We start from the raw sequence: 25,993 nt of genomic DNA, 5'->3' as shown, positions 1-25,993 counted from the left end.
ATCGCAAAGTATAATCGGGTGTTTCTCGAAATGATTATGTAAAGCTGAGTGAGCACAGTATGAGCCTTTAGGCTAAGTTTAAATTAATTCAAGACGCAGGTTGTAAGCATGCTAAGATAGGTATAGAGACAAGTTATTACGATGCTGTATACAAGGCTATGTTATGTTATATACTGTATATTAGGAGAAATTTTATAAATCGATTATTTTAGTGTTTACAGTAAGCTAGCTGATATTATCTCGAAATTGCATTTTACGAGTACTGTTAATTGCCCAATGGAAAACAAATTGGAATATATTTGCTTCAACATATAGCTTTAATTATTATACTACACCTACAATTACAACCTACAAGTATATCTGGCATTCCAGTCGTTTTGTCGTTTCTTTCCTATTGCTGATTGTTCTCGAAAAAAGTTTCTGTGCGGGTGGTGCCACGTCCACGGAATTATATGATCAGGTTTTATTGCTCACTTATTTGCATTAGTCAGCTTCGTTAGAATAGCAAGTTATTGCACTGGCATACAGCACGATTCACTCAATTACGAGTTTACTTTCTCCTTTTACGTATTTACTTTTGTGTTTATCATAAAGCTCTTGCAACTTGGTCACGTACTTGTCGTGGAGAGCTTGTATTTCTTCTTTAGTTGGATTTGCATTTTTCTCCACTTCTATTGGTTCTCCAACTGCATCAAGAAAGAGCAAATTTTTGATTTCTGTTTTGGGCTCTTTTAGTTACAATGCTCTAATAGTTTGCCTTTTATTGTAACAACTTGTTTAACTTTGGTAGAGTTGGACTTCATGAACCAAATAATACTACTACAGTATTTCTGTAAATATACACAAGTACCGAAATTTATTGCCAACGTTTCATTTCTTGTTAGGTTCTGATGAAGAAAAACCGTTGTTCGGCACATACTAAGTTTTTAGATAAATACATAAAGTCTATGCCTGCTTTTGTGGTGCTTATTGATAAACTACTTGTTACAGTTTATTCTGAAAAATAATTTTCGCATTTTGTTCCGTTTCTGCAACAACCATGCTGCTACACGTTTAACTCAAAAGGCTTAACACAAACTCAAACCAACCTACCCACGGTATGAATCGGTTTCCTGTACGGCATGAGGCCGTAGTTGTACTGGAAAATGCCGCGAGCGTGAAACATCGGAAGAGCAAATGTGCACCATTTCTGAGAGAAATCCTGGAATTTGCGCAGCCACGAACCAGGCGGGTTCGGTTCCTGCTCCCATAGTTCGTGATCCCCGAAGGAAAATACAGGCACAAGATCCACTCTGTAGATACAACGCAGACATAAGCCGTTTTCAAAGTAGAAACACCTCCTATGGTGAAGTCGATACCGCTATTTATTACAACAACAATGAAATTGTTATTGGACGTGGCATATGACATAGGACTAGTTAATTCTATATTGACATCTCTTCATTTAGCTTTTTAGGTTTTAGTGGTTTTGTCTAAATTTCGTGTCATTTATAAGAACCAGTGAGCATGAGCTACTCAACCCTAGCCGAGTACCATTACGGCTACAGTTTAAAGCACCGCCGAGTTCCAATTTGGGTGGTTTAATTGTGAGCCCGGCACCAACTTTCCAAACACTATCACACTATAAGTGGTTTTCACAGTTATAAAAGAGGTATGTAACTATTAAGACATTAGTACGTAAATGTTGGAGATAGTCGTTATATAGATAAAATAAATAATACGGTTTTTAATATACCCTTCTGTCAGAGCTACTTTGATAAAACCAAATCGATTCTTCAGCATGATTACGCAATCACCGGGTCTTGCATTGAGTGATTCTGGTGCGCCACCTGCCGGATTAAAATTAAACAGCCGTTGATTTGGAACCGAAAATCTACAAGTTACACAGCAGTACGCGTGCTCACCCGGAATTATGCAGCAAATGTTTCCACCGTCGGGTCTGGATAGAATATGAAGAATGCTTCTTTTCGTGGACGGTACTAACCCTGTTTTGACACGAACAGCGCTTCATTTATACACTGAAAGCACGATAGTTTGGAGCGTTCTTTGGAATTATGCAACCCCAACATTACAAGGTAGTGAAGGTACCGTGCGTTTAAAATATGTTATATTTTCTATCATACCTCCAGTCATGAGGTAATCTCTATGAAACGGCAAGCGGAACCAGAAGGGCAGCATTGTGAGATGGGAGTTGAATCCTGGGAAGATTGATTCAAATTCGGACCCATTTGTGCAGAAATGTGTGAAAGATCCCATGCAGAGAACTCCGTGAGGATGGATTCCGAAGATATAGTTTTTACATGGGTCTAGGTCCACAGTTTTATACAGCTGCCAATAGCAATTAATTTTATATAAAGTCGATATTAAAAATAAAGTTCTATTGAAATATCATTTTTGCAAGCTTCAATAGAGAACACGTAAATGGTCATAACGGACTAACCCGCTATTAAAGAGAAAGCATCACAAAAATTACTTCATGTTTTAGATCAGGGCTTCCCAAACTTTTTTGCTCGCGACCCCTTTCAAACTTCTGAAGTTTTCCGCGACCCTTCACGTTTAAATTGATTAGCAGTGCGAAATATACATTAGTAGGGTTGCCATACCGTCCGGAATGTAGGGTTAAATTTTGCGTCCGGGAGGAATTTTAAAAAATGCTCAAATGTCCGGAATTTTATGATGGGCGTTTTGGGGGAATTAGAATTGCGGGAATAATCCTGTAAATCAGAGGTGTCCAACACGTTACACGCGACGAGTCTGACCTAGACCCTAGCGGCCTAGCCTAGAGATCACCATAGCCTAACCCTAGCCTAGAGATCAAATCAGAAATAGTCCAATAGCCTAGTGAATTCACGACACTATGTTCAAAAATCCACTCCGGTATACAATGGATAGGCAAAGCATTGCTACTGTGACGTCATATTGACAGACAATGTGTTCATACCTCATTTTTAAAAACCGCTAGTGGGCACTAACGAGTGTCCGGATTTTAGGCCACGAAAATATGGTAACCCTACATTAGTCATTAGTGACATTTATTGAGATGCAAAGACTGAATTCAAGCAACCAGAACTCAAAGCCTACTTACTACTTTACACATATGTAGGCTACTGGAAACAAAAAAGCACACACATTTATTCAGTGTGATTGGTGCGACTGCTTTCTGCTTCAAAGCAAGTCCAGCCGTGGCTCAATATCTGTTAATGCTGGTCTCAAGGCGGTTTCAATGTTGATTAGGCTGGAACGATATTTTGTTTTGATTGTATTTTATACTTCGTGTAAAATTGGTATACGCTGTGCGACCCCTAAAGTTCGTTACGCGACCCCTTGCGGGGTCGCGACCCCCAGTTTGGGAAGCCCTGTTTTAGATAACTTTCAAAGTTTAAGTTAGCTCTGGAACTCGATTATTAAACAAAACGATAAGAATAATTAGAATATAAATTGTATGTATCCCCTCGGCAGTTATTTCCCCGAAAGTTGTGTTTCGCTTCTCATATGTTAGTGTTAGGTTATTTATGCTTAGGGAAACCTTCAAAATCAGTTTTTGTGACGAATACTTACTGATGTTGGGAAATAGTTGCTCATGTGTTTCCAGAACTTCCAGTTTCGTATCCAGGGGCTCCTTCTTCCACCCTTTTCCGGAGTGTCCCAATCCAGTACGTAAAATATAATGTATGGTATCAGTAGATACCAATAACTCGTGAAAAACATCACGTAAATGAAAAAGATTACGCTGAGAGGACCTAAAATAAAAGCAAGTGGTTTAATCCAAAAAGAAAGTCGTTGCTATTAGTTTTACCCTTTTGCAGTAAAAGTGTTATTAAGTTCAGATGTTTACGATTTCATGTACTGCAGTTATATGTTAGGTTATCAGCATACGCTTTACGCTTAGCGAGCATATTTGTCCTCAATCAGAGTTCAGAGTTCGCTTACCCAAAAACAGAAAACAGAAGACAAAGTGGGACACTGCAAACGTCTGCATTCTGCGGTCCATCGGGATACGAAATGGTGCAAATTCCAACATGTTTGTATAGCTTATGTACTTTTGCTGTGTTTATACCGTCTGCAGTTCGCCTACAAACGTTAGATAATGCTTTAAATATTAAATGAATTTTTCGCTTCAACTAACAAAGTAACACATGTTCCTGCGGCAAAGATGATACTGAAATGGCCTTGGGATAAAAAGGGTACTTTTTTGAATATTGTCGCTGATTAACATTCTACGAAACTAATTAATAACCACGTAGTTTCCTGTCGTTTATAACCATCGTCTGCCTCAAGTCTTTAAATAAAGCCCAACTCAAAGTCTAACTACATAGTTCTAGGATATAATACTGATACAATACATAATACTGAAAGTTACCAACTACATCATAGTTATACAAAGGTTTATGTTTTAATTCTTTTTGAGTAGGTTATCAGCGTCAGGAATTCCATGAGCATTGCACTACAGTAATCCAAAACTTCCTAGGCTAAAACAGTATTGGTTTATTCTTTTGCTAATCACCGCCTTTGACTATAAATAACTATACACAATTTCCTCTGCTAAGCAAAGAATTTGTGGAAGTAACAGCGGCAAGGTACGGCCAGCAATCAGTTGAACATTAACTAGTTCTAAAAGCGCAGTTAAGTCATTGCTCTAAGCAACGACTGAATGACGCGGAAATTAGAGCAAGCACTTTTCTTTGCTTCCCAGACGTGTTCGTGGTGATAACATCACGTGCTTTTAACAATATTGCAGGCTCTATTGCCGTCATGCTTACGTCAACACTGTTGCGCTAACTTGAGTTTTGTGAGCATTATCACGTTTAGCAATTATATAGAAGTTCTTGCTTAGTTTCGCAACTTTCTAGGAGCTTGTATAGAAGACTAATACACAAGCACTGTTTCAGTAGGGGAAAGCTGCAAACCTATTGGCATTATATTTAGTCATCGACAACTTAATTTCACTCAAGAATTCCTTTCAAAGTATTTTTGTACAGGAATTTGAGAATATCTATCAAATTTAATACTAAGGGCCATATTTTCTTTCTGTGATAATGCACCACAACCAGAGGCTTGCCGCCGTAAATGTTCTGCGCTCACATAGACATCGGTGTGATTGCGTTAAATACTTGTAGCTTCTTCACTTGTGGACTTTGGACTGTAGCGTGTAAAGTGAAAAGACGCGAGAGAGAAAATTATTTTATATTTAACTCGTAATGAGCTTTGTGAAAAAAACTTAAAGTTACGTTGACAAAAACAGATCTAGAAAGTTGTAAGCTCGTTATTAATAAACTTTGTACGTGGTCACTCTTTTTTGCCTTTTTTTGTAACTCGTGATTTGATATCATAATGCTGAATAACTAATGGAATCGGTCTATTCAACTTATAACTAGGGCAACCAAAAGTCAATATGGTCAATTTTTTTTAACCTGCTCGGAATGCTATCAAACAAGCACAAAACAAATTTCAGCTTTGTACGACGTGTGGCATAGAAGTTATTAGGTCAAATAAAGTCAAAATGTTACGTTAGGTCAAAATACGGTCAAATTGTTTCTTTAGGTCTTCTTTTTAGGTCAAAATCTATTAAACTTGTAATTTTGTAATATTATTCTTCCGTTTTTCTTATTTCTTGTACCGCAAACAATTCCAGTGCCCCAAATTATACTTAGAACCAAAGCCACAAAGAGAGGGAAGGCCTTTCAGCGCGTCTGGTGACGTCACGATGTGAAGGCATTGCATTTGAAACTGCAAGTTGTCAATCTTAATACGCAGAAACGAAAAAAGTCAACACTAGAAAAGCGTTTTGTCAATTTTAATTGCAGCTTTAGATTAGAAAGTTGCTGTAGACAGTGTAGAGACTATCAGTATAGCGTTTTTCAAAATAAGGTCAAAATTTAAACTTTTTAGGTCAAAATAAGGTCAAAATTTAAACTTTTTAGGTCAAAATTTGCAAATTTTAAGGTCAAAATTTAAACTTTTTAGGTCAAAAAACTGGTTGCCCTACTTATAACGCTTTCAGCAATGCTTTATTAAAAACGTTACGTCGTAGAAAACTTCGGCTGAGAACATTGCGCAGCATATTACTGAAGATACGTCATCACGCGGATGAACTTTTCCTCGTAAGACGGAAGAAACACTTCCGCATATCCGTCACCGTCCGCGTCTCCCACGGCTATCGCTCCCACTGTGCCTTTTCTTTGGGTGTAGATCTTTCAACAAAACGTAAACTTTTTGAAGCGTCATACAAAAACACAAGTTAAAACTTTTTCACAGTAATACTCATCGACATTAAGAAAAAAAGAATTTTTGTTGCTACATACGCTTTTGTTTTTGTTACGACACCTTACAAAGCTCCATTTAAATACATAACAGCCTATATTTATTCTCACAACTGTGGCACTGTAAGACCACTTGGTTTGTTCTTCTGAATCAGCAGTTAAAACCCAGGCTTGTCCGTCATCGTCACCGGTGAGCATTATGTAGGGTTTTCTGCAGAGTTTTAAACAAAATCAAGTTTCTTTGAAGGATTAAAAAGAAACGTGGCGCGGTCATCTGACTTACACGCCAGCTGGTTCCATATCGGCGACAGGCCAAAACGCTGTGGCCGTGCCAGGTGAACCGGAACCGGGGAATATAAACGATTTGTAACCATCTTGCAAAAGGTGCCTGAAATAAACCATATTAAAATTTATTCTTATATACAGTATTTGAAAAGTGGACATAGCCGATGATGAACAGCTAAAATATCTAAAAATACGCAAGAACAAGTTTTTGTGTGAAACAAACAACAATTAACCAACCAACAAAATAACTGTAAAGCAACGCAACAAATAATGACTCCTAATTAACTTAAAATATTGTCGTTTTCACCTCGTCCACTGTTGGTTCTGCCAGTCGTCAGGTATTTCGTACGCCAGCAAAGCTCCCGGACTTCCGAGCTGACTCCAAGTTGTGCAAAGAACATCCAGTCGACCATCCATGTTAAGATCAACAATCTAAAAAATTTTCAATGCAGTATAACAGTAACCTTTGTGTGTTTTTTGTCATCAATCCGCTGGTGTCAAACGCAATTAATGACTCACTTGCAAATCGAAGTACCAGCCGTAATTGTCTATCGCCAGGTGGCGTATTGAGCTTGCATCTAACCAGTCGTTTGTGGCACTCCAGGTTAGACCAAATTCATTGCTGTAAGAGGCATTCAGTGAAGGCGTTTCCAATAATTCATTTTATTAAGTGTTCATCTACAATCTAATTTATAAATTGTTTAAGATGACTTTCTTTCTTTTCATCTGGTTAAATACCTCCAAAAGCCAGCGCTGATAATCACAGGAGTCATCGTACCATCCTCCAGAGGCAAGTTATGGATACGGAAGGCAATATCTTCAGTGCCTTCGTGAATAACGTGAAGTTTCCAGGAGGAAGTAAGTTGTTTTAAACCTGGGTTTTTCAGCCAAACCAGTTGGGATTCAGTAGCGACAGCTGTAACAACAGAAAGGATCTAGTATATACACTGTTGACAGAGCCAAGTAGGTACATGGCATTGAAAGTCTGCTTTTCAAAGTTCCAGTTAACCTCCATTTCCGTATGCTCTTGCAGTAACTGCGTCCAAATGACCGTCTTTGTCCATGTCTTGCCATAAAACACGATGATAGAACCAAACTTTGTCATCGTCGTTTGGTGTGATAAGGACCATATCTGAATATTAATACGGATGGGTAAAATTTGAATTGTAACGGTCCGATGATGATGTGAAAACTATAACCTACTAAAAGGGTTAATATGCAGCTGTATATAATACCAGGATTTGATTTGTCAGTGACGTCAATAAGGGCGATTGATCCATTGTCTTTTCCGGGTAGGAAGAATCCGCTTGCGACGGTAAAAACACGGAAATCGAAAACACCATCTTGATGTAGAAAGTAAAAACTATTAAGTTAATCGCGTTAACGTCACAGCTAATTAATTCATTTTTAAAACAGTTGCGGTTTATGAATTCATCTTACTAAGACGTAAAGTTATATCACTAAACGTTCTAGTAATAAATAACCCAGTAAGTGTAATATTTGTTGTCATAACTGCAAATTTATAAGTCGAAATCGCATATTACGCGAAATGGTACATTGAAGCTACGTTTGTTTACAAAAGAAGGTTTTCAAAATTAGCAATTTACCTGGAACTTGGTTAACTTCGTTTGGCCAAACTAGTTGGTCCGTAAGTAGATCTGATGAAAAACTGGTTTGAAGAAGGTAATCGTTCACGTTGTTTACGCTGTAGACGCCATCCTTGACATTTCTGCGCAAAATCATTGTTCGTTTAAATAAGTTTTCGGTAAGTACACAGGTCGGTCGTCGTATACTACGCAGCGCATGAAGTACTGGCGTTTTGAGGTCAATATGCATTCTGGGTCCACTCATATTATAGAAACCATTTCTGCTTTCTTGATTATTTTTATATAATTTGCGTGTAGTTTAAAGGCAAAGCTTTTCTTGCAAAAAAAAAACATATAATGTTTAAAAAATGTTGTAAACATGTTTGCTCTTGAACGTGAGTCATCTGACGGTGTCACATAAAGAAAATCATCAAATAAGAAGATTAACTTCTTTTCATTAAATAACTTACATATCACCGGTGAAGGCCGACACGCCTACGTCGTTTACAGGAATTCCACTGTTTTCACTTGCCTGGGTATTTTTAAGAATACTGCAAAACGCCGGATTAAAATCTAACGGTAAATCGTACATAAATTTCGGAGTTGGATTTACAACCGCTGCTTCAACAGCGAAAGAGTAAATCGTTAGTAAACATCCGAATCCGAATTGCAAGTATGTTATAAAGTTCATTTCGCAGAATATTTGGTTCTATTGAATCAAGAAAAACATTGTTACTGTTGGGCGAACAAATTTCTTTCAAAAACAACTAAATTTTGTTTTGTCCTAGACCAAAATCTTGTCAGTCGATGTACGATTCAAGTTTTCAAGGTACAATTACAGAATCAGCCTTAACTCGCAAAGCTAAAAACTGCGGCTTGCTATAACGGCAAGTAACAGCTTTACAGTCTAAATTACCAAAGACATAAGCTTTTGAAAGGTGGGATGTTTTTTGCAGCTTCTGTTCTCCCACGGCTCGACTTCATGTTATATAATTATTGAACAATTTCTTATGGCAACATCTGTATTGACAAAAGCACGGCCCTATATTAAGATGTATTACGGCTGGAGGTTATATAAGAAAAAGGTTTTTATCAAGTCAGCAAGTTATGATCGAACAAGTGACCTTATATTTTCAATATTTTATGGGTTACAGTGTTTTTAATGCATAATTTTTTATACTTCGTCATCGCTGGTTCTATTTTAAAGTTAAACTGACCTGCTTCTTGACCATAACGTGACTTATATCTGTACCGCAAGATGTCAGCAAAGCGTAAAACAAACGTTCATTTCTATCGACCAAACATCACGCCATCACAATGTAAACGAAATGGAAAAATACAGAATGTTTACAATGAGGTAATAAAATATTGAACAGCTGTTGACGCTTATGCTGCGGTGTAATATTTTGCAACACGTTTTAAGCGGTAATTACGTTGGTGCTGATGGGCATTTCTCCCCAAACTTGCGCAATAAAACATATTTTGTTGTGGTTTACACCAGATAGGCAAATATTGTTTAATTTTGAAACACTTTGTCATTTTTTAGGGAAGCAAACCCCAATTACAGCGACTTGATAAAGTCAAACCAAACCAAAAAAACTGTTCTTGTGCAGTTCTCGAAATATCTTATTTAATAGTGTGCCAAAGTATTTCTGTACAATTTGACTGTGTAATTTCCGGTAAACCACTCAAGTATGATTGCTTGTGTTAGGACTGTTGCCAAAAAATGTAATAAACACGTGAAGCTTAGTGAAAAAGTTTACATATCCCAAGCTCTATCGCCAAGAAAATCGGTTATGCACAAGAACGAAATAATGGTATTTGCTGTCGCGGAAAATGTTCATTAGAAACGTTGCTTTCCCGGTTCCATCACGTCACCGGTCGGACTCTCACACGAGCCGGACACGCCCCAACCATGTTGTTTATCAAGTGAAAAAACACTGTCACCCCATATGCCCCCCTTACGTTAAGTTGGCTATTAACCATTATAGTAAAGTGTGAGTAACATCGCCATTTTGTTCCAGTAAAATAAGTTTCTCTCTTCGGCCAAGTGCTGGCTCAAATGAAAAACTGTTGCGACACGCTTAGTCGCTTAGCTTGTCCGGACTTGATAGCTTCAAAAGTGAAGAAAATTACCAGTTGCTGAAAAGCGAATTACTCATACGGTTATATGGCAATTACTGTAATACTGCTGCTCAGGCCAAACCGCCCGACACTTCCAGCAGGTGTTGTTGGCATAATACAGGGTTAATCGATCAGGATAACACAATCAATAAACTCATTTCATTCGTGCAATCTCTGAACGATTTCATTTGTCAAATAAACAGCGTTTGCGTAATTTGGCTTGACAATTCTACAAGCTAGTTGTTATTCGCCGGTTTTTGCTGATGCACAGTCGCCGTTATAGCAGTTTCACTGCGCGAATTAACCCTTTCCAGGAGCAAGGTATAACTGCAACGTTTTGGCCAATGTTTTTGCCTTTTGGCTACCGAACGGGCTTGAACCCTCCACAAATAATGAATTTTTGCTGAGGTCAGCGCTCCTTGCTGAGTTTATCAGATAACAAAAGTCATCGTAGAATGGCCAAAGGCAAATTCAAGTCTGGATAATGTTGTTTTCAGCAAATGTAATCTATATACTTTTGCAAAACGCACCCTCTAGCATAAACAGTATAGCTTGGATAAGCGTAAACAGCTTTGTCAGAAGCGTTCAAATATAACAAAGAAACACAGAAAAAGTCATGTTAGCTTCGCTGATAGCCAAATTTGGCACAAATTAAGCCAATAATTGCTTTGGGCTATAGGTTTGTCGCTATTGCGAAACACACAGAAGACACTTATAGCGTTCATTGTCCAATGGTGCGTAATATCTCCGCGTATATTCGACCATACATTTTAATAACCAAAGCGTGTTTATTAACTGCTTCACGTAATCCGAGTGAAATAATTGCCATGAAATGTTAATGACTCATGTAATTGCAATAATAAAACAACCATCGCGTACGATAGCTAGTTAATACTGGGTAAAACGTATGTACCAATAAAGATAAACAATGTATGAAATAAAATTATCTTGGAAATTAATTATTTTTATCAAATGTGTGTGCTATATGCTTAAATTTAATGTTTTTCCGAAATAGTTAAACCATATTAATAAAGAATTTCTTGGTACAAGATAAACGCATAACTTTTCTGCTAAATTGTGTTGTGAGTTTTGAACGGTTTTGTGAGATTATAACCAACGGGTTGTTGCTTTAAATCAACGGGTTTGAAAAGAATAATTTTCTGCGCTTAACTTCACAAAAAACTTTTTTTATATCCTTATGACTTGCAAAATAAAAGTGCGCGTGAAGTAACATAAATTATATACATACATATAATTAATTATACTATATGACATACACGTGACTTTGCATGTGACTTTACAACAATCGGATGTCATGTAATGTTTTACGTTATAGTAAAGCAATGTCGGTTTCGTGTAAAGGATGTTACGTAATTTACACAACGTCGTTACGTCATGTAAACCTTCTGACCGGAAACTCTATTAATGTGTATTCAGAAAAGCTATTTGCCATGACTATGCATTGCATCAGCCTGCTACATCAAAGAACACTCACAGTCATAGTACACTACGTTATACACAGTAGGCAGATAGTACAAGTGGAGTGTTATCCCCTTTTCTCCACTAATTCTTTGCAGAATCTTATGATACGAAATTCAAGGGCATACTTGGAACTAGAACAGGCAATCGGCAACTTTAAAACGCTTAAGAGTTTCTAGAAATGTATAGTTAAGTGCTTTAAAGAATCATAAGCACGTTTGTGAGCCACGTATAGTCCGCTACAGGTTTTGGTATCACTGGAAACAATGCAGGCTACCGTGTAAGTAGCGTCAGTTTGAAAGCACCAAAGCCAATTAATTGAGTCTTTCAAAGCACGAATAATCTTTTGAATGATTTCAAAAACGTAAAGTTTATTAAACTAAAATCAAAATGTTAGCCGCGCACGTTCAACCGCATCCATATATATGTCAAAATGCCTTTTTTAACTTATGGTCACTACATTATTTCAAGGCGTGAAAAATCTTAACTCGGTAACAAGAACTCAAACGAGAGTGTTTGGTAAGTTTTTTTAATGCTATAACGCAAAAACTAACCCACACAATCAAAATTATCGTAACGTGTCGAAAGTATATTGACAAATTATATAGTTTTTGCACTGCTATTTTTTGTGTACTAAAAGATTATTCCGGTATAGGTATGTATTTACGCGTTCCCGTATTTAAAAAAGTTTGTACGTGACAAATGGAATGGCTGTATTGATTTCAGAAATGGTATAGTAGTTAGCTGATAATTTTTTGCCAGCGCATTCGAACTCTTTTTGTGACCAACTTAAAATTAACCTATATAACTTGTGAGTTTACTTAGATGTAGACAAAGCTTTACGGCATAGCTCCAATAAAAAGTCAACACCTCTCGGTATAGGTAAGAATGTTTTCTCGTAAAAATTCAAAACGATGTTAAAAACATCTATTTAGTGCACGGATGTGTAGCACGGAGGAAGAGATTTCTATGGAAGATTAATTATTTTGTTGTTTTATTCTGAATTTGCATTGATGATCAAAATCCTAAAAATCGATGACTGACTTCATATTTGTGCGGAAGTCGGTAAATCGATCGCTGATACGCGATTCCAACAACTGACATTTTGTGGATGGATGCCTTCCACAATGCATTATAGCTAAATAGTGCTTTCGCAAAGTGGCATTTAAGAAATGAAAAACTTAAAAAAATATAGCAGACCTTGTGTATCACATCGTTTCAGCTCCTTTCGATGTAATCTTTTTTTGACACACCTATAAATTGACCACGAACATTTCTCAGAAGTTGTGTTGTTGAATTGTGTAAGGTCGTAAAAAACAAGTGCGATGTGTTTGTTTTTTATGAAAGACAAATGTAAGGCGGCTTGTTGTAAGGCTTACGTGGCTTTGTTTGCAATATCATCGCGATGACCGTTTATACGTGAGAATCGACACGCGCTATATACATGTAATAGGTTTCCGACATGGGTGTAGAACAAGATACTATATCCCGCCACATATAGCCTGGTCACACAAGTTTCATTTAGCGCTTTATTTCGGCTGTACGTGCTACAATGCACATTGAGTTATTTAGAATTTGTAACTCATGACAGCAATCTTTTTCACGGTGTAAGCCGGAATGAAAATTTCCGTGTATCCGTCTCCGTCCACATCGGCTATTCCGATACCTCCGATGGTGCCATTGTCCTTGTAAATCTATAATTGAAAAGTTTTATATGGTTAATTAAAAGTTTCAAAAGCAATTTTTCCTTGTTGTATAGCTATACTTGTAACCTTTTCCTGCGTATATTCAAAAAGGGAATAAAATCTTTAAATTATCTGGATTTTATAAAACTTGCGAAATTTTTGAATATCTTACTGTGGTTTGAGTGTACGACCAATCAGAAGAATCTTCGGAGTTGGCGGTTAGTACGTAGGCATTACCATCGTCATCACCTGATACCATGATATAAGGCTTCCTACAATAAGGTGACATCGGGTGAGTAACCCACTTCACTGTCGCGTGTCATCATTACACATTCAGCCTATACGAAATGGAAAAGTTTTCACTCACAACCTGTCCTCTTCCATGTCACGTGACGGCCAGAAAATATTAGCAGATCCAGGCGAGCCAGAGCCAGCTATGAGGAAAGATTTATAACCGTCTTGAATGATGTGTCTGGTTTCAAGAAACGATGTTACATGTTTTTATTAATCAAAACGGAAATATATAAATTTGGGCCTCACGCAGCAAGGCGTAACTGATGTAGCGTACTTTGGCCAGGTTGCTGTGGTCCAGTCGCCATCCGGTACCTCATAGGCCAATACAGCGCCAGGCTTACCACTTTGACTCCAAGTGGTGGTTAGGAGATCAAGCTTTCCATCTTGATTCACATCAACCATCTGCAAAGCCACAAAAATCGAAAACTGCCATGACGACACAGAGTGCGGTTTTATTAGGCAACAAATCAAAACGAAACCATTTTGAATGGAAAGAATGATGTAACGGTTACAGAATGTGCACGCTCAATAGGCCACATGGGGTGATGCAACCCTGTATAATACAATTTGGACGTCTTCATAATGGGAACTATAGTTCGTTGAAATGTGCCACATATCCCTGCTTATTCATGCACATTATATAATTATTGCATTTTTTAACTGTGTTGGGTTGCCATGAAATCAGTATTCAATGGCACCGGAAATAATGTCAGGCGATTGCGTAATTGATGACACGTAATACGAAGTGACGAGACGAGCTACAATCCTACAAACCAAGTTTGTTTTAGGTCACGAGTTTCACGCTACGTGAACTTTCTTGCGTAAGGTTCGTAAAGGGTTTATACGAAAGGCTATTTCGTAATATTAAATTCTCTCCTTTTGTGTACGATATACATATGTTTTTACTTTTAAGCGATTTTAATGAAATACTTTTATCACTCCACCTTTCTCATCTGTCAGAAAGATTATCATAAAAGATAAATCTTTCGTGGTGGAAGGGAGTAAACTCAGGCTAAATTTAGACTTAACCGGGACTTTGCTTCACTGGTTTCAGGTTTTCTTACCAAATTTTTGAACCCGTGTCAAACAGGCGGCCGAGTTGGTGAACTAAGGTAACCTCGTTTTGTCAGAAGGGTGATGTAACAAAGGGTGTTTCGAAACAGTCAAGACGCTCGCTTTTTATCAATTCTGAACAGCTGAGGGCAGGTTTAGACTTGCCTGTAGCGGTAACCAAAGCTAAGTGGACTTGTTTTTTTGGATTAATCTGCTGAAGTTAATGAAAAATGTATTATTTATCTGTAATTTGTGCAGTATGTACTTCATGTAGTACAACTGCGCGGACATTTAGCGACATTTAGATAGCGAAGACAATGGCTTCTAAAATGTGTAAGGAAGCTGTAAAATTGCAATATCCAGTAATGCCGGAAAATTACGTGTTGGTTTGAAAATGAAAATGTGCAAGCACTTCTTTGCTGTTGTGCTACGGTTAACGTCAACTTGAGGAAACCGGATCAGCCAGTAAAATTGCTTTTCAATTACCCCGGTGAAGTACCTTTTCACGAATAAGTCAAAAGTTTTTATTTCCCGTCGTGGTAAAATAACGGGAAAATACCGGAAAATTCAAGAATTCAAACTTTAATGCATTGGTTGCCGCTAAATGTAAACCTACACTGCAATCTTTCAACCACCAACACTTTGTTTACATTTACTATTTTTGGAAAAGGGTAATCGTTTGCAAACGCATACATCCGGAACTTTAAAGGATATGAAAACATCTTTTCTTTACTGTAAGTTCAAACCGAGGGTTTTTAAGTTTACTACAAATATCTTGATACTTTCTTACTATCTATCAAGTTTTTTTATTTTTTGATTGAGACTTCTCAACTAAAGGTGACAATATGCATTACACTAACTACTACGAGAGATTCGGTTTAATTATTAACTAAAAGTTGTAAATTTCCGTAACGAAGTCTTGTTCAGACGGGGACTATATTTTCGGGGAAATATTTTTCCGCAATCGTAGGTGGTTTAAATATTGACACTACAAATAATTGCCTTGTTACTGCGAAAAACGTAAACGAAGTAAGTAATCGTGCTTAATATGATGATCAAGGTCGAAAAGCGAAAAGTAAAATTATAGCCTATACATCGGATTTATATCGATGACCCTGTGACAAAGTGAATGCTTTCGTAGTAGCTAACCAGTATAGTACTGCTAATTTGGTATATCTTTTCAAGACGTACGCTTTGGTAAAAAGGTTAAACACACATCTCCTGCAATTACATCTGTTGGTGTTGAAGTTCTTATGGTTTCCAAGCATTTTGAAATCGTTGTCCCTGTGGTAATATGCCAAATCGTTTCGTTCAAGGTTTCAATTTTATCGCAGCTCTTCGATTTTCTACGCTGTTCTAGAAGCGTCTGTTCAAGATTGCGAAATCGCCCAGTGTTGCGAAATCGCTGGATGTTGCGTCATCGCGTGAGCAGTGATGTGTTACAAATTTTAAAACCGCTGAGCCGGTATTGCGTCAGAAGGTGAGCCGGTTTTCTTGCTGAGTTAAAAAGTTGATAAAAAGTCGAACAGCGACTTAACTGGTTTTTGGCAATAATCCCTAGCGCCTAAAAAAATTAAAACGAATCGTACAGATGTGCGAACATTTAGACTTCTAATTTTATTCGTTTATAGTTAAGATCGAAAAGACCGTTATTCAGGAACATAAGACTCAGAAATATAAGACGTAAATTTCGAGGAGAAAGTGGCAGTAGCCGTTTACTAAACTTGGAATAATGGGGAAACGACTTTGCTATAGATATTTTATATAAGTCAATAGCTAATCACAGTTATAATTCGGGTATGGGAGTTCACGCCAGTTCCCGTTTAAAATCCCCTTTAAACATGTTGTATTCTTGTTTGTATCATTGTCAATATGAATAGAGCCGGTGTATTGTTCTTTTTCTTTTTGCAATTCAATCTGGGCTTTGTTTGGGTTTTAGACGTGTATTGTGGTGGCCAATCTATTTGCTTTATTTGTCTCTTGTTGATCTTTTCTCTCTCTCCTTGCGACAGGGGTAATACGTAATGGAAAATTACAGAAACCTGGTCCACTAATCAACTCCAGCATTTTGCAAACAGTTTACCGTTATATGTTTGTCTTGCATGAGATATGTTTATCATCTCATGCAAGATCTACTGTAATTGCGAAATCACATCCAGTTTATGCTGTAATTCATCGAAGAACGCGCTGCTGAGCATAACAGCGTGTGGGTGTAATAAACAATTCACTTTTTTAAACAGTTAAACTTGTTTACCGGGAGTTGATAGCAAAAAATGCCGGTAATCGTTATCCGGACCGGGTGCTGGGTCGGTGATATTGAAATAAACAACTGAAAACGTGCAACCAGCAGCGATTTGCCGACGTGCGAGCGAGCTGTGCGTCATCAGCTGACGACCTGCGTGAGTGTGCGTGCTCAAGAGCGTGGCTGATAAGAAAATAAAGCAACCGGCGTCATGTGTGATCGAGGTTGAGGCCATATGAGGTTTTCGAGCTCGATGATTGGTTATTTCGTTCCATTCGCCGCTTTATAACCGAGAGTGCTATGCCAAGCAGAGTTACTTGAGTTTTTTGCAGTAGTGGAGGTTGTTGTTGGATGAATGGGGTTATGGTTGTTATCCTGAAGGGTAACATTACTGGAAAAAAACATTGCGTGTGCCTAGTGAGTCATAATGTCTATAAAACAGTTACTGACAGATGAATATTCATGCAAAATTCTTACATGAGTACGGCATTTGCATCTAGGTTATAACCGCAGAGTGTGAATACTTTCATATCAGGGCAGTTAGTTACAAGGGAACATGGAAACAGTCGATTTTAAAATTAACAATGAATGGACCTGGTTGATCAGCTAGTCTATTTGTGTGTTTTAGGGAAAAAGTCAAAAGCTCTATCTTAATCTTATAACCTGTTTATAGTTTAAACATCGAACAATGACCTTTGAGTCGGTGCGTTTCATTTTGAAACTTGGTAGAGTGTCCGATTGATAGCTAGTTGGTAAAGAGAGAGATGGACACCCCGTAGTGCAGAGATGTCTTCCTTTTTCTTTTACCCACAAGTGACCATACGTCTGGTCACGCAACTGCCATGAGCTCTCTTTACTGTTTGCACTAAGAAAAGCTTGTTTATGACCTATTGGGCGATCTGCTTTTGCTTTATTATAACCTTTCGACGCCGCTGGTTTGCAAAGTGCAAAGAAGTTGAACCTTGCAGTAGTTAGCGTAACTAAGAGTTTCTGGATAGGATTTGCTTGTGTAGTCTGATTAATTGTATTCAAACGCTGTTAGTAATATAATTGTTCACATTTAGGTGGTAGTTTTCGAAATAAAACAAATAGAAATGCGTACGAAAACACTGGAAGTTGATATCCCACCGCACGCTGGAGCCGGTTCTGTGGACGTAACGAAACGTCAGACTGAGTTGAAATCGCAGAAAAGACGCGACGTAATGAAAAAGAATATTAGCATGTCTGAAGGTATGTATTGAACTTGTTTTTTTGCACAAATGAGCTAAAATGCGAAATAATGTATGTCGTATAGATTTGGACATATTTGTGAAAAACTCTTTTATGTTACAGAAAGCTGGTGGGAGGAAGAAGCAAAGAATAGAGATCTTCCTTTGACTTATGCTCTCGATCGCAGATTGTGCTCCGTGATTAAAGAATGTCAAGGTATGGTATCAACTTTTTATCCATTGTCGGTCCTATTTGCATTAAAATGAAATCAGATTGACACACAATTCAATCTATGGTCGCCATTGATCGTTTTATTAAAAACACCGCGTGTTTGGTGTAGACTTAGCTAACGTTTCTCGAAGTAATATCGCTTTTTTCTCATCGCGCAGGTCCGGTCTTGTCCCACTGCCCGCAATTGACTCGCCAAGTCGCCGAAGAAATTGCCAGAATATCACGCGAGGAGCCGGGCGGTATGAATGCTTGCCGGCTGTTTGTCAAAGTGGTCCCAGACGAAAAACACATACCAAACCACAGAAACGGAGAATCGAACCAGGCGCAGAACAAATATGACTTGTTATCGGTCGGAAGCGTGGACATGTCGGACAGTTCCAGTTTTGTTGCCACGTTTGAAGTTTATGTTTACCTATTCCCGTCAACGTCGTTGCTTTCTCGACTACAATCGATGGTTTTCAATTTTTCGTCGAAAAAGAATGAAGACGGAAAGGGTTCAATGTTGAAGAACGTCACTTTGTCCCCCGATTTTATACTCGTGAAAAAGAAGCTGTTTAGATCACGCAGCAACTCTATTGAAATCATCCGCAGCACGGAGCGATAAAATGTTTCAGAAACACAAAAAGGACTACTTAATATAGCTTCATTATTTTCTACTATACTCTTTGTATACATTGCATTTCTTTCTTCTTCTTTATGTTTTGCGAGGAGACTTGGTTTTGTGCAGTCTTCATATCACAACGTGGAATTGTATTAGCGCATGCTTTCGTATTAAGCAGTGGCTCCAAAAAATCGGAAAGTTCTTGTAGATATATTGGCCATTATTATTGAAAAGAGTTTTATCAAATTTTATTCAACAAACAAGTTTTTCATTCGTTTTTACTACGCACGTCACACGTGGTTTACTAGTGACAGTCGTTTTATAGTGTTTTCATGACCACTTTCAAATTCTTTTGCCACCATCTAACTTCTTGAATGTCGTTATTGCTGTTTCTTTCAACCGCTTTGTAAAAGAATTTTTTCTTTTTCAGTCTTTAAACTATTTTACTTTTAAGCGACTTCGGCCTTCACTGAAGTTTCGCCGTCAACAGGTGTATAGACTTTTCGTTTGTAGTTTACTATTTTCCTATTTCAAATGATTATTAAAGTCTTATCTTCAAACGACTTGATCATTTGCGTATGGACTAACGGACATTTAGTATTAGTAAACGTTCTTGTTTTATAATACTGGACGTTTTAGCAGGCTGGCAGGTGCCACATATTTGCTAGGTATAAATAGAAATACGAATCATAGAGCCGCTAACCAGGTTAGGGATTTCGTTCTTCCAGGCCAATTAAACATTCAAGAGTCTTCAACGAGAAATTGGATTTCCAATTAAACAACCAAAATAGCTTCGACGAAAAAATGGAACATGGCAAAAAGACCAAACGGCCTCAACATACGAAACGCGAAGGCATACATGTTTCAGTTATAATTTAATACAATTGACAATTTACTGGAAAATAACGATGCTCATGACATCGCATTTAAGTAGATGCGGCCTGCGGGCCGCTATTGCTCTTAGTTGTATGTGGTTTACAAGCGGTGTGCGTCATCGTTTGGCACATTCAGCACTGCAGTAAAGCTATTTAGGAAGTCGTTTAAATATCTGATGCATGAGAACGATGCAACGAGCAACTCGTTAACATTAGATGTTTGGAATATTATCCGCATAATAGGCCTATTTTCGCTATGCAAAATTACTGGTATTGTTTTGGACATCTCATTTTCCTCGCAATCAATACATGTATTGAAACTTTAAAGTGTAGCCGTATAATTACAGTTTATAGAACCGCTACTCTTGTGTTATTATTTTTAGGTCTTGAATTTTACTAAATACGTTAAAAACCAGAAATATACTTGTAACTATACCTCGACGTCAAAGTACCAGCCATAATTGTCGATGATAACCGTTTGAATGGATGCCAAGTCGGTGAAATCGTTCTTGTCGCTGTACACGATGTTGAGCAAATTACTGCAATTTGAAAGAAAAAAGAGCGTTAGATATATAGCTCTATCCGGACAAACATGAGTTTGGTCACGACAGCCAGGAGCGCTTCTGTTTACCCAAGATGTTGTAACATTGGGAAAATGTGTGCGTTGTCCTCCACCTTGCAAACAGTCACGAGTGTTTTATCTTATCGAGATCGCGCATCATAAAATATTGACATTAACAGTTAAGTTTGCCGAGCAGCGAAATCATTTGGTCAGTTTCTTTTTACGAATTAGCAGCAAGATTTGGCGAACCTGTAAAATCCGCTGCTGACTATGGCTGTAACCGTATCGCCGTTAAGTGGCAGCTCTATCAGTCGAAAGTAAACATCTTCAACGTTTTCCGTCAAAACATGAACGTCCCAGTTAGGAGTAGGCTGATAACCACCAGGATTTTCAAACCAGACCAATTGCGTTATGTCAGCAGCAGCTGCAAATGCAAAAATAAAGCGGTTGCAAAATTTGACAAACACCAAAACGTCACACTCCCACCCGTGCACGAAATGTTTCCATTGGTTGCACTGATGGGTGTGTTTGCATTATCAGTCGACGTCATTTCACGATATTTGCTCACTTACGCCCTCCTCCGTTTGCACGAGCCGTAATTGCATCTTTGTATCCGTCGTTGTTCATGTCATACCATTCGACTCGGTGGTAGTACCACAGAGTACCGGTTGGATTAGAAGATATAGTAATCGGATCTGACAAAACAATAATCTGCTGCTAATATCACCTTAGCAGACGTTCTTGGCCATTTCTCAGCTTTGTTATTTTTTAAATTAAACACTTGAACGCATGTCTTGTTGACAGTTTTTTAATTTTAACCACATAATCTTATTATTTAAAAAAAATTTTTTTTATTTTTTTTGCAAAATGTTGTGCAAATTGGCTAACTGTTTTCTAAACTACTGTACCTTGACCTACATTGGACCGCTGATAAACCTCATGCTTAAATGGATTTTTGAACATGAGCTGTAAAAAAGTCGCTATATCTCACTTGTCTGTCCACCAATTAGGTCAGTCATGGTCATCAGAGCAAGTTCGCCGTCGTTTTTACCAGTCAAGAAAAATCCTCCTGCCACTGACCACACTTCAGGGAGCGAAAATATTTCACCTGATAATAACAGATAATATTGGTGACCGGTTATTGTGGATGAACATTGAAGCAAACTTAGTTTGGCTGTAACTGTATTGAACCGCTGTTAGAATTAGGGTTAAAGCACGTTTTTAATTTCGAGTGAGAAAGAAAACCAACCGCATCTGGACGACAACTTTTAGTATTAACAGTGCTTTTATAAGAGCTCTACATGAAACTTTGTTAATATTATGTAAAAACCCTGCACATAACAGACACTTTCAGTAACTACTTACTAGGCACAGCAGCGACCTCATTTGGCCAAACAATTTCATCAGTGATTGAAGACGAGATCATTTGGGTAGAATCCAAATATTTTTTGCTGACACCTTCAATTCGCATGATGGGATCTAGTTGACGTCTATAAAGCATTAGGATTAAGTACAGCGCCTTCAAAACCGTAATTTTGCAATAATATAGATAATTTCGGTACTGTGAAATTATAGTACATAATTTTGATTTCTTGTCTCTTCGAGATTTTGCATCATAGAAATGATATTTTGTGTAATTGAAACCGTACAATAAGCAGAAGTAACTTTAACATATTGTTTATATTCTACCCGTAGAAAAGTAATAACTTAATTGGCGTAATTTTACTATGTTATAGGCCTACTGTTGATTTACTTGTTTATTAGTTTACTGCATTAAGCTGGCTAAAATGGGCTTCCATATTTAAGCCTATGTATAGTTGTATACTATAGATTACGGTAGACTGCGGTTACCTACTTTAATTAATAACTTACGGATTGGCTGAAAAAGAACTATACACCAAATCGTAGACAGGGTTGGAAGGGTCACCGGTTAAAACTGAGTTAACGATCATGTTGCAAAATGCCGGAAATACTTCAGTATCGATTTCGTACAGCAACTTGGGAGTTGGGTTGACGACAGCGCCCAAGGCAACGGGCGAAATAAGCAGCAACAACAGATAACCAAAATTTGTCATTTTCCTAATTTCTCAGCGAGTACAAATTATAGTAGGAAGGAGATAGAACACGGCGCAGTATTTTATACTGTGAGCAACACACATAATTCCCATTATAGGCTTGTTCAAACAAGCCTAAATATAACTAATACGACAAGCATTGATGCAGGTGTTATGATTCTCACCAATATTTTTTATAAAATTCTGAACAAATATCTTTTCCAACTGGCGATGTTCAAATATTTCTTGCTGGTACAGACATTTCCATTGCCAAAAATGAAGACTGGCTTTGTGTTGCAAAGAACTGCTATTAAAGTTGGACTTCTGTTGTCTGTATATAGCTGCTGGTTATGTTAACAAAACACTGGGCAAGCTATACCACATTGAATTTTACTGGCATGAAATCAAACGAGAAAAGAAACAAAGACAATTATTAAAAAATAATAACGTTAGCCATATAAAAATTATCATCTGAAGATTAAATCACTGAAAATCTTCGGAAATCCATGCTCCTCTTACTCAACCCTAGATGGCGCAATGGAGACGAGCTCCAAAGCAAGGAATCCGATCGCCGCACGAGTGCGCTAGAAAGATCGCTTACTGCAAGTACAATGCATAAACTATTACCACCAAATAGGTTAAAAATTTCATTTAGTTAAAGATAATTCATAGTCAATTGGACGAGTGTTAATTCACAGCCAGCACGGAAGATCATGATCTTCGGTTTGGCAACTCGCTGCGATCATACGAAAGTACGACATAAAGATAACCACCTTTCAACTTTTCATTGAGTTCTTCCTCTTCTTCGATCTGCCAGGAAAAGTCATCCAACATGGCGGCGTGTTCGTTGCAAATTTCTGTCGCTTTTTGCCGGTTTAATTCTTCTCGGATGTTCAATAACTTCCTGGCGATTCTGTGGTCTTCCAGACGCATCAAAACCTGCATAAAAGTAACAACACAATGTGAAGAACAGTGGAAAGCCATTTCATTTATTTTCAGATACTGTTGGACTTGGGGCGTTCATGCACTTAAAAGGATCTTTGAAAGACCATAATCGCACGTAGTATGGAAAGCTACAAACTACTTCAAAATAACAAAGTTTTGTAAAAAAAAACTTACGAGGTCTTTTCGTATATTAGACAGGGCTTCACTTATCCGTCGGTATCGCTCTTTTTCGTCAGGCTCTGTGGCAAATTAAACTTCAAGTTTCATATTTCAGTATTTCAGTGGAGGATATTACAAGAAACTCTGTGGCAGTGCACACGTAATGAGTTTTACAGGTTTATCGCCATGCGAAAAAGAAGGGACTGGTGAAATAGTTACCTTGTTTGTCTGTACAAATCGTTTGTTTTTTCGATGAAGATGAAACATCAGCGCTTGAAGAATTTTGTACATCTCCTGAATGGTTACTTCTTTGAGGCGGCGTTAATTTGACAACGGAGTTGACAGCAGAATCGTTTTCCGATAATTTGTTTTCACTAGAGGCTCTTTCACCAGTTTCATCACTATCTGTTCTACTTTGAAGTTCTTGAAGCTCGTCTGGGCAAGCGTTAGAACTATTTCCTGGAGCGGATATTTGAATGGTTTTTCTAGTCACATTGTCTTTGCTTCGATGGTGTTCCGGTATTGTTTCCAAGCCACCGACTTCCGCAAACTGTGCCCTATTGATATTAAAAACTTGGGGTCATCCAAACTCATAATAAAGATTGTGCGTACCGTATGTTGAAAATTGCGTCAACATCGTGATGTGAATTGACTCGGAAAATCCATCTTATGGTGTTTCAACATTTGTTTGTCATGCTATGACCAAACAGAGTTATTAATACTTCAATACCCTCACTACTATTATTCTTTTCGTTTTTGTATGCTAATAACGGTAAAAGTCCTTGTCTAGTAAAGACTGCAAAAACCTATTTCAAACAACATAAATTTACATTTTGCGCAGAAAATATAACTTATATTTATCTATACAAAAACTAATGTTTCAAAACTAAAGCTTATATGCCTAAAACTCACGGAAGTAACCCGTTCAATTGTCGTTCCTTCATGGCGTTCTGCCATTGCAAGATTGATCTTCGTTTTGTGGACAACTCTAATTTGTGAGACAATTCTTTGACTTTCAAAAGATCGTCTTGGATGGTGTCGCATGACTTGCCTCGTAATAAATGTACTGACAGTCTAATTTCTGTATCGACCATATTTATTCTACAATGTATATGACTAAAATTTATAATATCCTTTTTATGATATCCTTCAAAAACAAATTGGTACAAAAAGGAAATTAAAAGCATTTCCAGTCAGAAATTTCTTTTGTTCTCTTAAGGTATTTCGATAGTAATCGGTTTATCCAAAGGTTTTCATAAAATCACCAACGCCTATCCTCATACTGTATGTGCAGGTAATTCAAAATTTTCACTAAGAGCTCTGTGCCTATAGCTGCTTTATAACTTCGTGGGGACGATAACTTTTCGTTTTTCGTGAGTTGACTCAAACTCGAATACCTTAACTAACTAAACGTTTCGCTGGACTGTGATCTCCTATTGTAAGCAAACAAAACGGAAATTACGTCACCAAGTCATCGAAAAGTTTTTGTTGTCATTTTCCCCAGGTTTCCTCTGTACAGGAAAATCGCTTCAGTGATAAAGTGATTGGTGTAATCTGGCAAGAGAATATCGTTCATCACTTCTTTAATCCTAAAAGTTCATCTTTGACTACTAACATGTTTTGGGTATTGTCCTTACGTTGGCGCTTATGTCTAAAGCACAAAGTAGGCCTCCCTTATACGCAATGTCTCAGTTAAGGGCTAACTTCCATCGGAAGTGAACTAGACGTCACCATTCACCAATTAGAAGCTAGAGGCGTTGAATTTAGCAATAAATAGTGCAAAATACTTCCTGCTTCGTTCAGATTGTTCCTTCTGATTTTTCATTTACATTATTACAAGCCAACGTATCTTGTTCGAAGAGATTGCCTTGGCGCACGCAATATTTTCTCTACAATGTTTATTGGATTAAATTATATGAGGAATTACTTTCCCGAGAACGGGACACAATGACTATCAAGCATTTTAACCTTAATTTCTTTTGGTATGATTTACAAGCTTACCTATTACTTCTTTATCTTTCCATAAACTTAACTACATTGTTTTTTGTCAGACTCGTTTTTGGCTAACACAGCAATGCTGGGGCTGATACCAATGCTCAAACCTTTTCACGTATAGCTTTATTCTCCTGCAGTCAGACACTGATTTCAATATTTCTACTACTAATTCATTAATTCCCGCAGATATGTTATTACCAGCATCCTTTGGGGAATTCTAGCGTCTAACTACATCCATTCAAGTGTTCAGCAGGTTTTGAATAACATCTTATTTTGAGGTTTCCGTTTTGAGCTATGGATGTATTTCCAGTGGTTTATAATTACGCGTGTCATGTTTAAGCTGGTGCACACCCA

At 37.7% G+C, this 25,993-nt stretch overlaps 5 protein-coding genes across 6 annotated transcripts; 1 reads left to right on the top strand and 4 right to left on the bottom strand.

Moving 5' to 3' along the window:
* Positions 1–448: 448 nt before the first annotated feature.
* LOC143452601 (2-acylglycerol O-acyltransferase 1-like) lies at positions 449–4,320 on the bottom strand. Its single transcript, XM_076953638.1, has 7 exons — positions 3,931–4,320; positions 3,559–3,740; positions 2,124–2,328; positions 1,905–1,985; positions 1,736–1,829; positions 1,093–1,292; positions 449–686 (listed from the first exon to the last, which is right to left on the bottom strand). The coding sequence occupies exons 1-7, from the start codon at positions 4,019–4,021 to the stop codon at positions 535–537; spliced, it is 1,005 nt and encodes a 334-aa protein (XP_076809753.1). The 5' UTR covers positions 4,022–4,320; the 3' UTR covers positions 449–534.
* A 1,459-nt stretch (positions 4,321–5,779) lies between these two features.
* LOC143452593 (uncharacterized) lies at positions 5,780–8,941 on the bottom strand. The gene is made up of 10 exons (XM_076953627.1): positions 8,602–8,941; positions 8,153–8,274; positions 7,781–7,888; positions 7,555–7,677; positions 7,284–7,461; positions 7,065–7,167; positions 6,853–6,977; positions 6,544–6,648; positions 6,372–6,471; positions 5,780–6,191 (listed from the first exon to the last, which is right to left on the bottom strand). The coding sequence occupies exons 1-10, from the start codon at positions 8,820–8,822 to the stop codon at positions 6,063–6,065; spliced, it is 1,314 nt and encodes a 437-aa protein (XP_076809742.1). The 5' UTR covers positions 8,823–8,941; the 3' UTR covers positions 5,780–6,062.
* Positions 8,942–13,245: 4,304 nt separating this feature from the next.
* LOC143455832 (uncharacterized) lies at positions 13,246–22,604 on the bottom strand. Of its 2 annotated transcripts, none has more exons than XM_076955120.1 (10): positions 22,359–22,604; positions 21,852–21,976; positions 21,478–21,594; positions 21,059–21,181; positions 20,736–20,910; positions 20,361–20,463; positions 13,988–14,115; positions 13,790–13,891; positions 13,592–13,691; positions 13,246–13,428 (listed from the first exon to the last, which is right to left on the bottom strand). In XM_076955120.1, exons 1-10 carry the CDS (start codon positions 22,559–22,561, stop codon positions 13,303–13,305), a joined length of 1,302 nt encoding a protein of 433 aa, XP_076811235.1. In that variant the 5' UTR covers positions 22,562–22,604; the 3' UTR covers positions 13,246–13,302. The 2 variants fall into 2 exon arrangements, with proteins under 2 accessions (XP_076811235.1, XP_076811234.1); XM_076955119.1 differs by having other exon boundaries at positions 13,787–13,891; positions 22,359–22,603.
* LOC143455858 (uncharacterized) lies at positions 18,073–19,612 on the top strand. The gene is made up of 3 exons (XM_076955121.1): positions 18,073–18,238; positions 18,341–18,433; positions 18,607–19,612. Exons 1-3 carry the CDS (start codon positions 18,103–18,105, stop codon positions 19,050–19,052), a joined length of 675 nt encoding a protein of 224 aa, XP_076811236.1. The 5' UTR covers positions 18,073–18,102; the 3' UTR covers positions 19,053–19,612.
* Positions 22,605–22,916: 312 nt separating the features above from the next.
* On the bottom strand, positions 22,917–25,023 carry LOC143455783 (uncharacterized). Its single transcript, XM_076955116.1, has 5 exons — positions 24,557–25,023; positions 23,864–24,201; positions 23,660–23,724; positions 23,314–23,479; positions 22,917–23,140 (listed from the first exon to the last, which is right to left on the bottom strand). The coding sequence occupies exons 1-5, from the start codon at positions 24,829–24,831 to the stop codon at positions 23,019–23,021; spliced, it is 966 nt and encodes a 321-aa protein (XP_076811231.1). The 5' UTR covers positions 24,832–25,023; the 3' UTR covers positions 22,917–23,018.
* Between the last annotated feature and the right edge of the window lie 970 nt (positions 25,024–25,993).

Source organism: Clavelina lepadiformis, chromosome 1 (assembly GCF_947623445.1).
Source record: "Clavelina lepadiformis chromosome 1, kaClaLepa1.1, whole genome shotgun sequence".
In the NCBI taxonomy this organism is placed as follows: domain Eukaryota; kingdom Metazoa; phylum Chordata; class Ascidiacea; order Aplousobranchia; family Clavelinidae; genus Clavelina; species Clavelina lepadiformis.
Note: the sequence above shows the minus strand (reverse complement) of the source record. Positions and strands in the feature narration are given on the sequence as shown.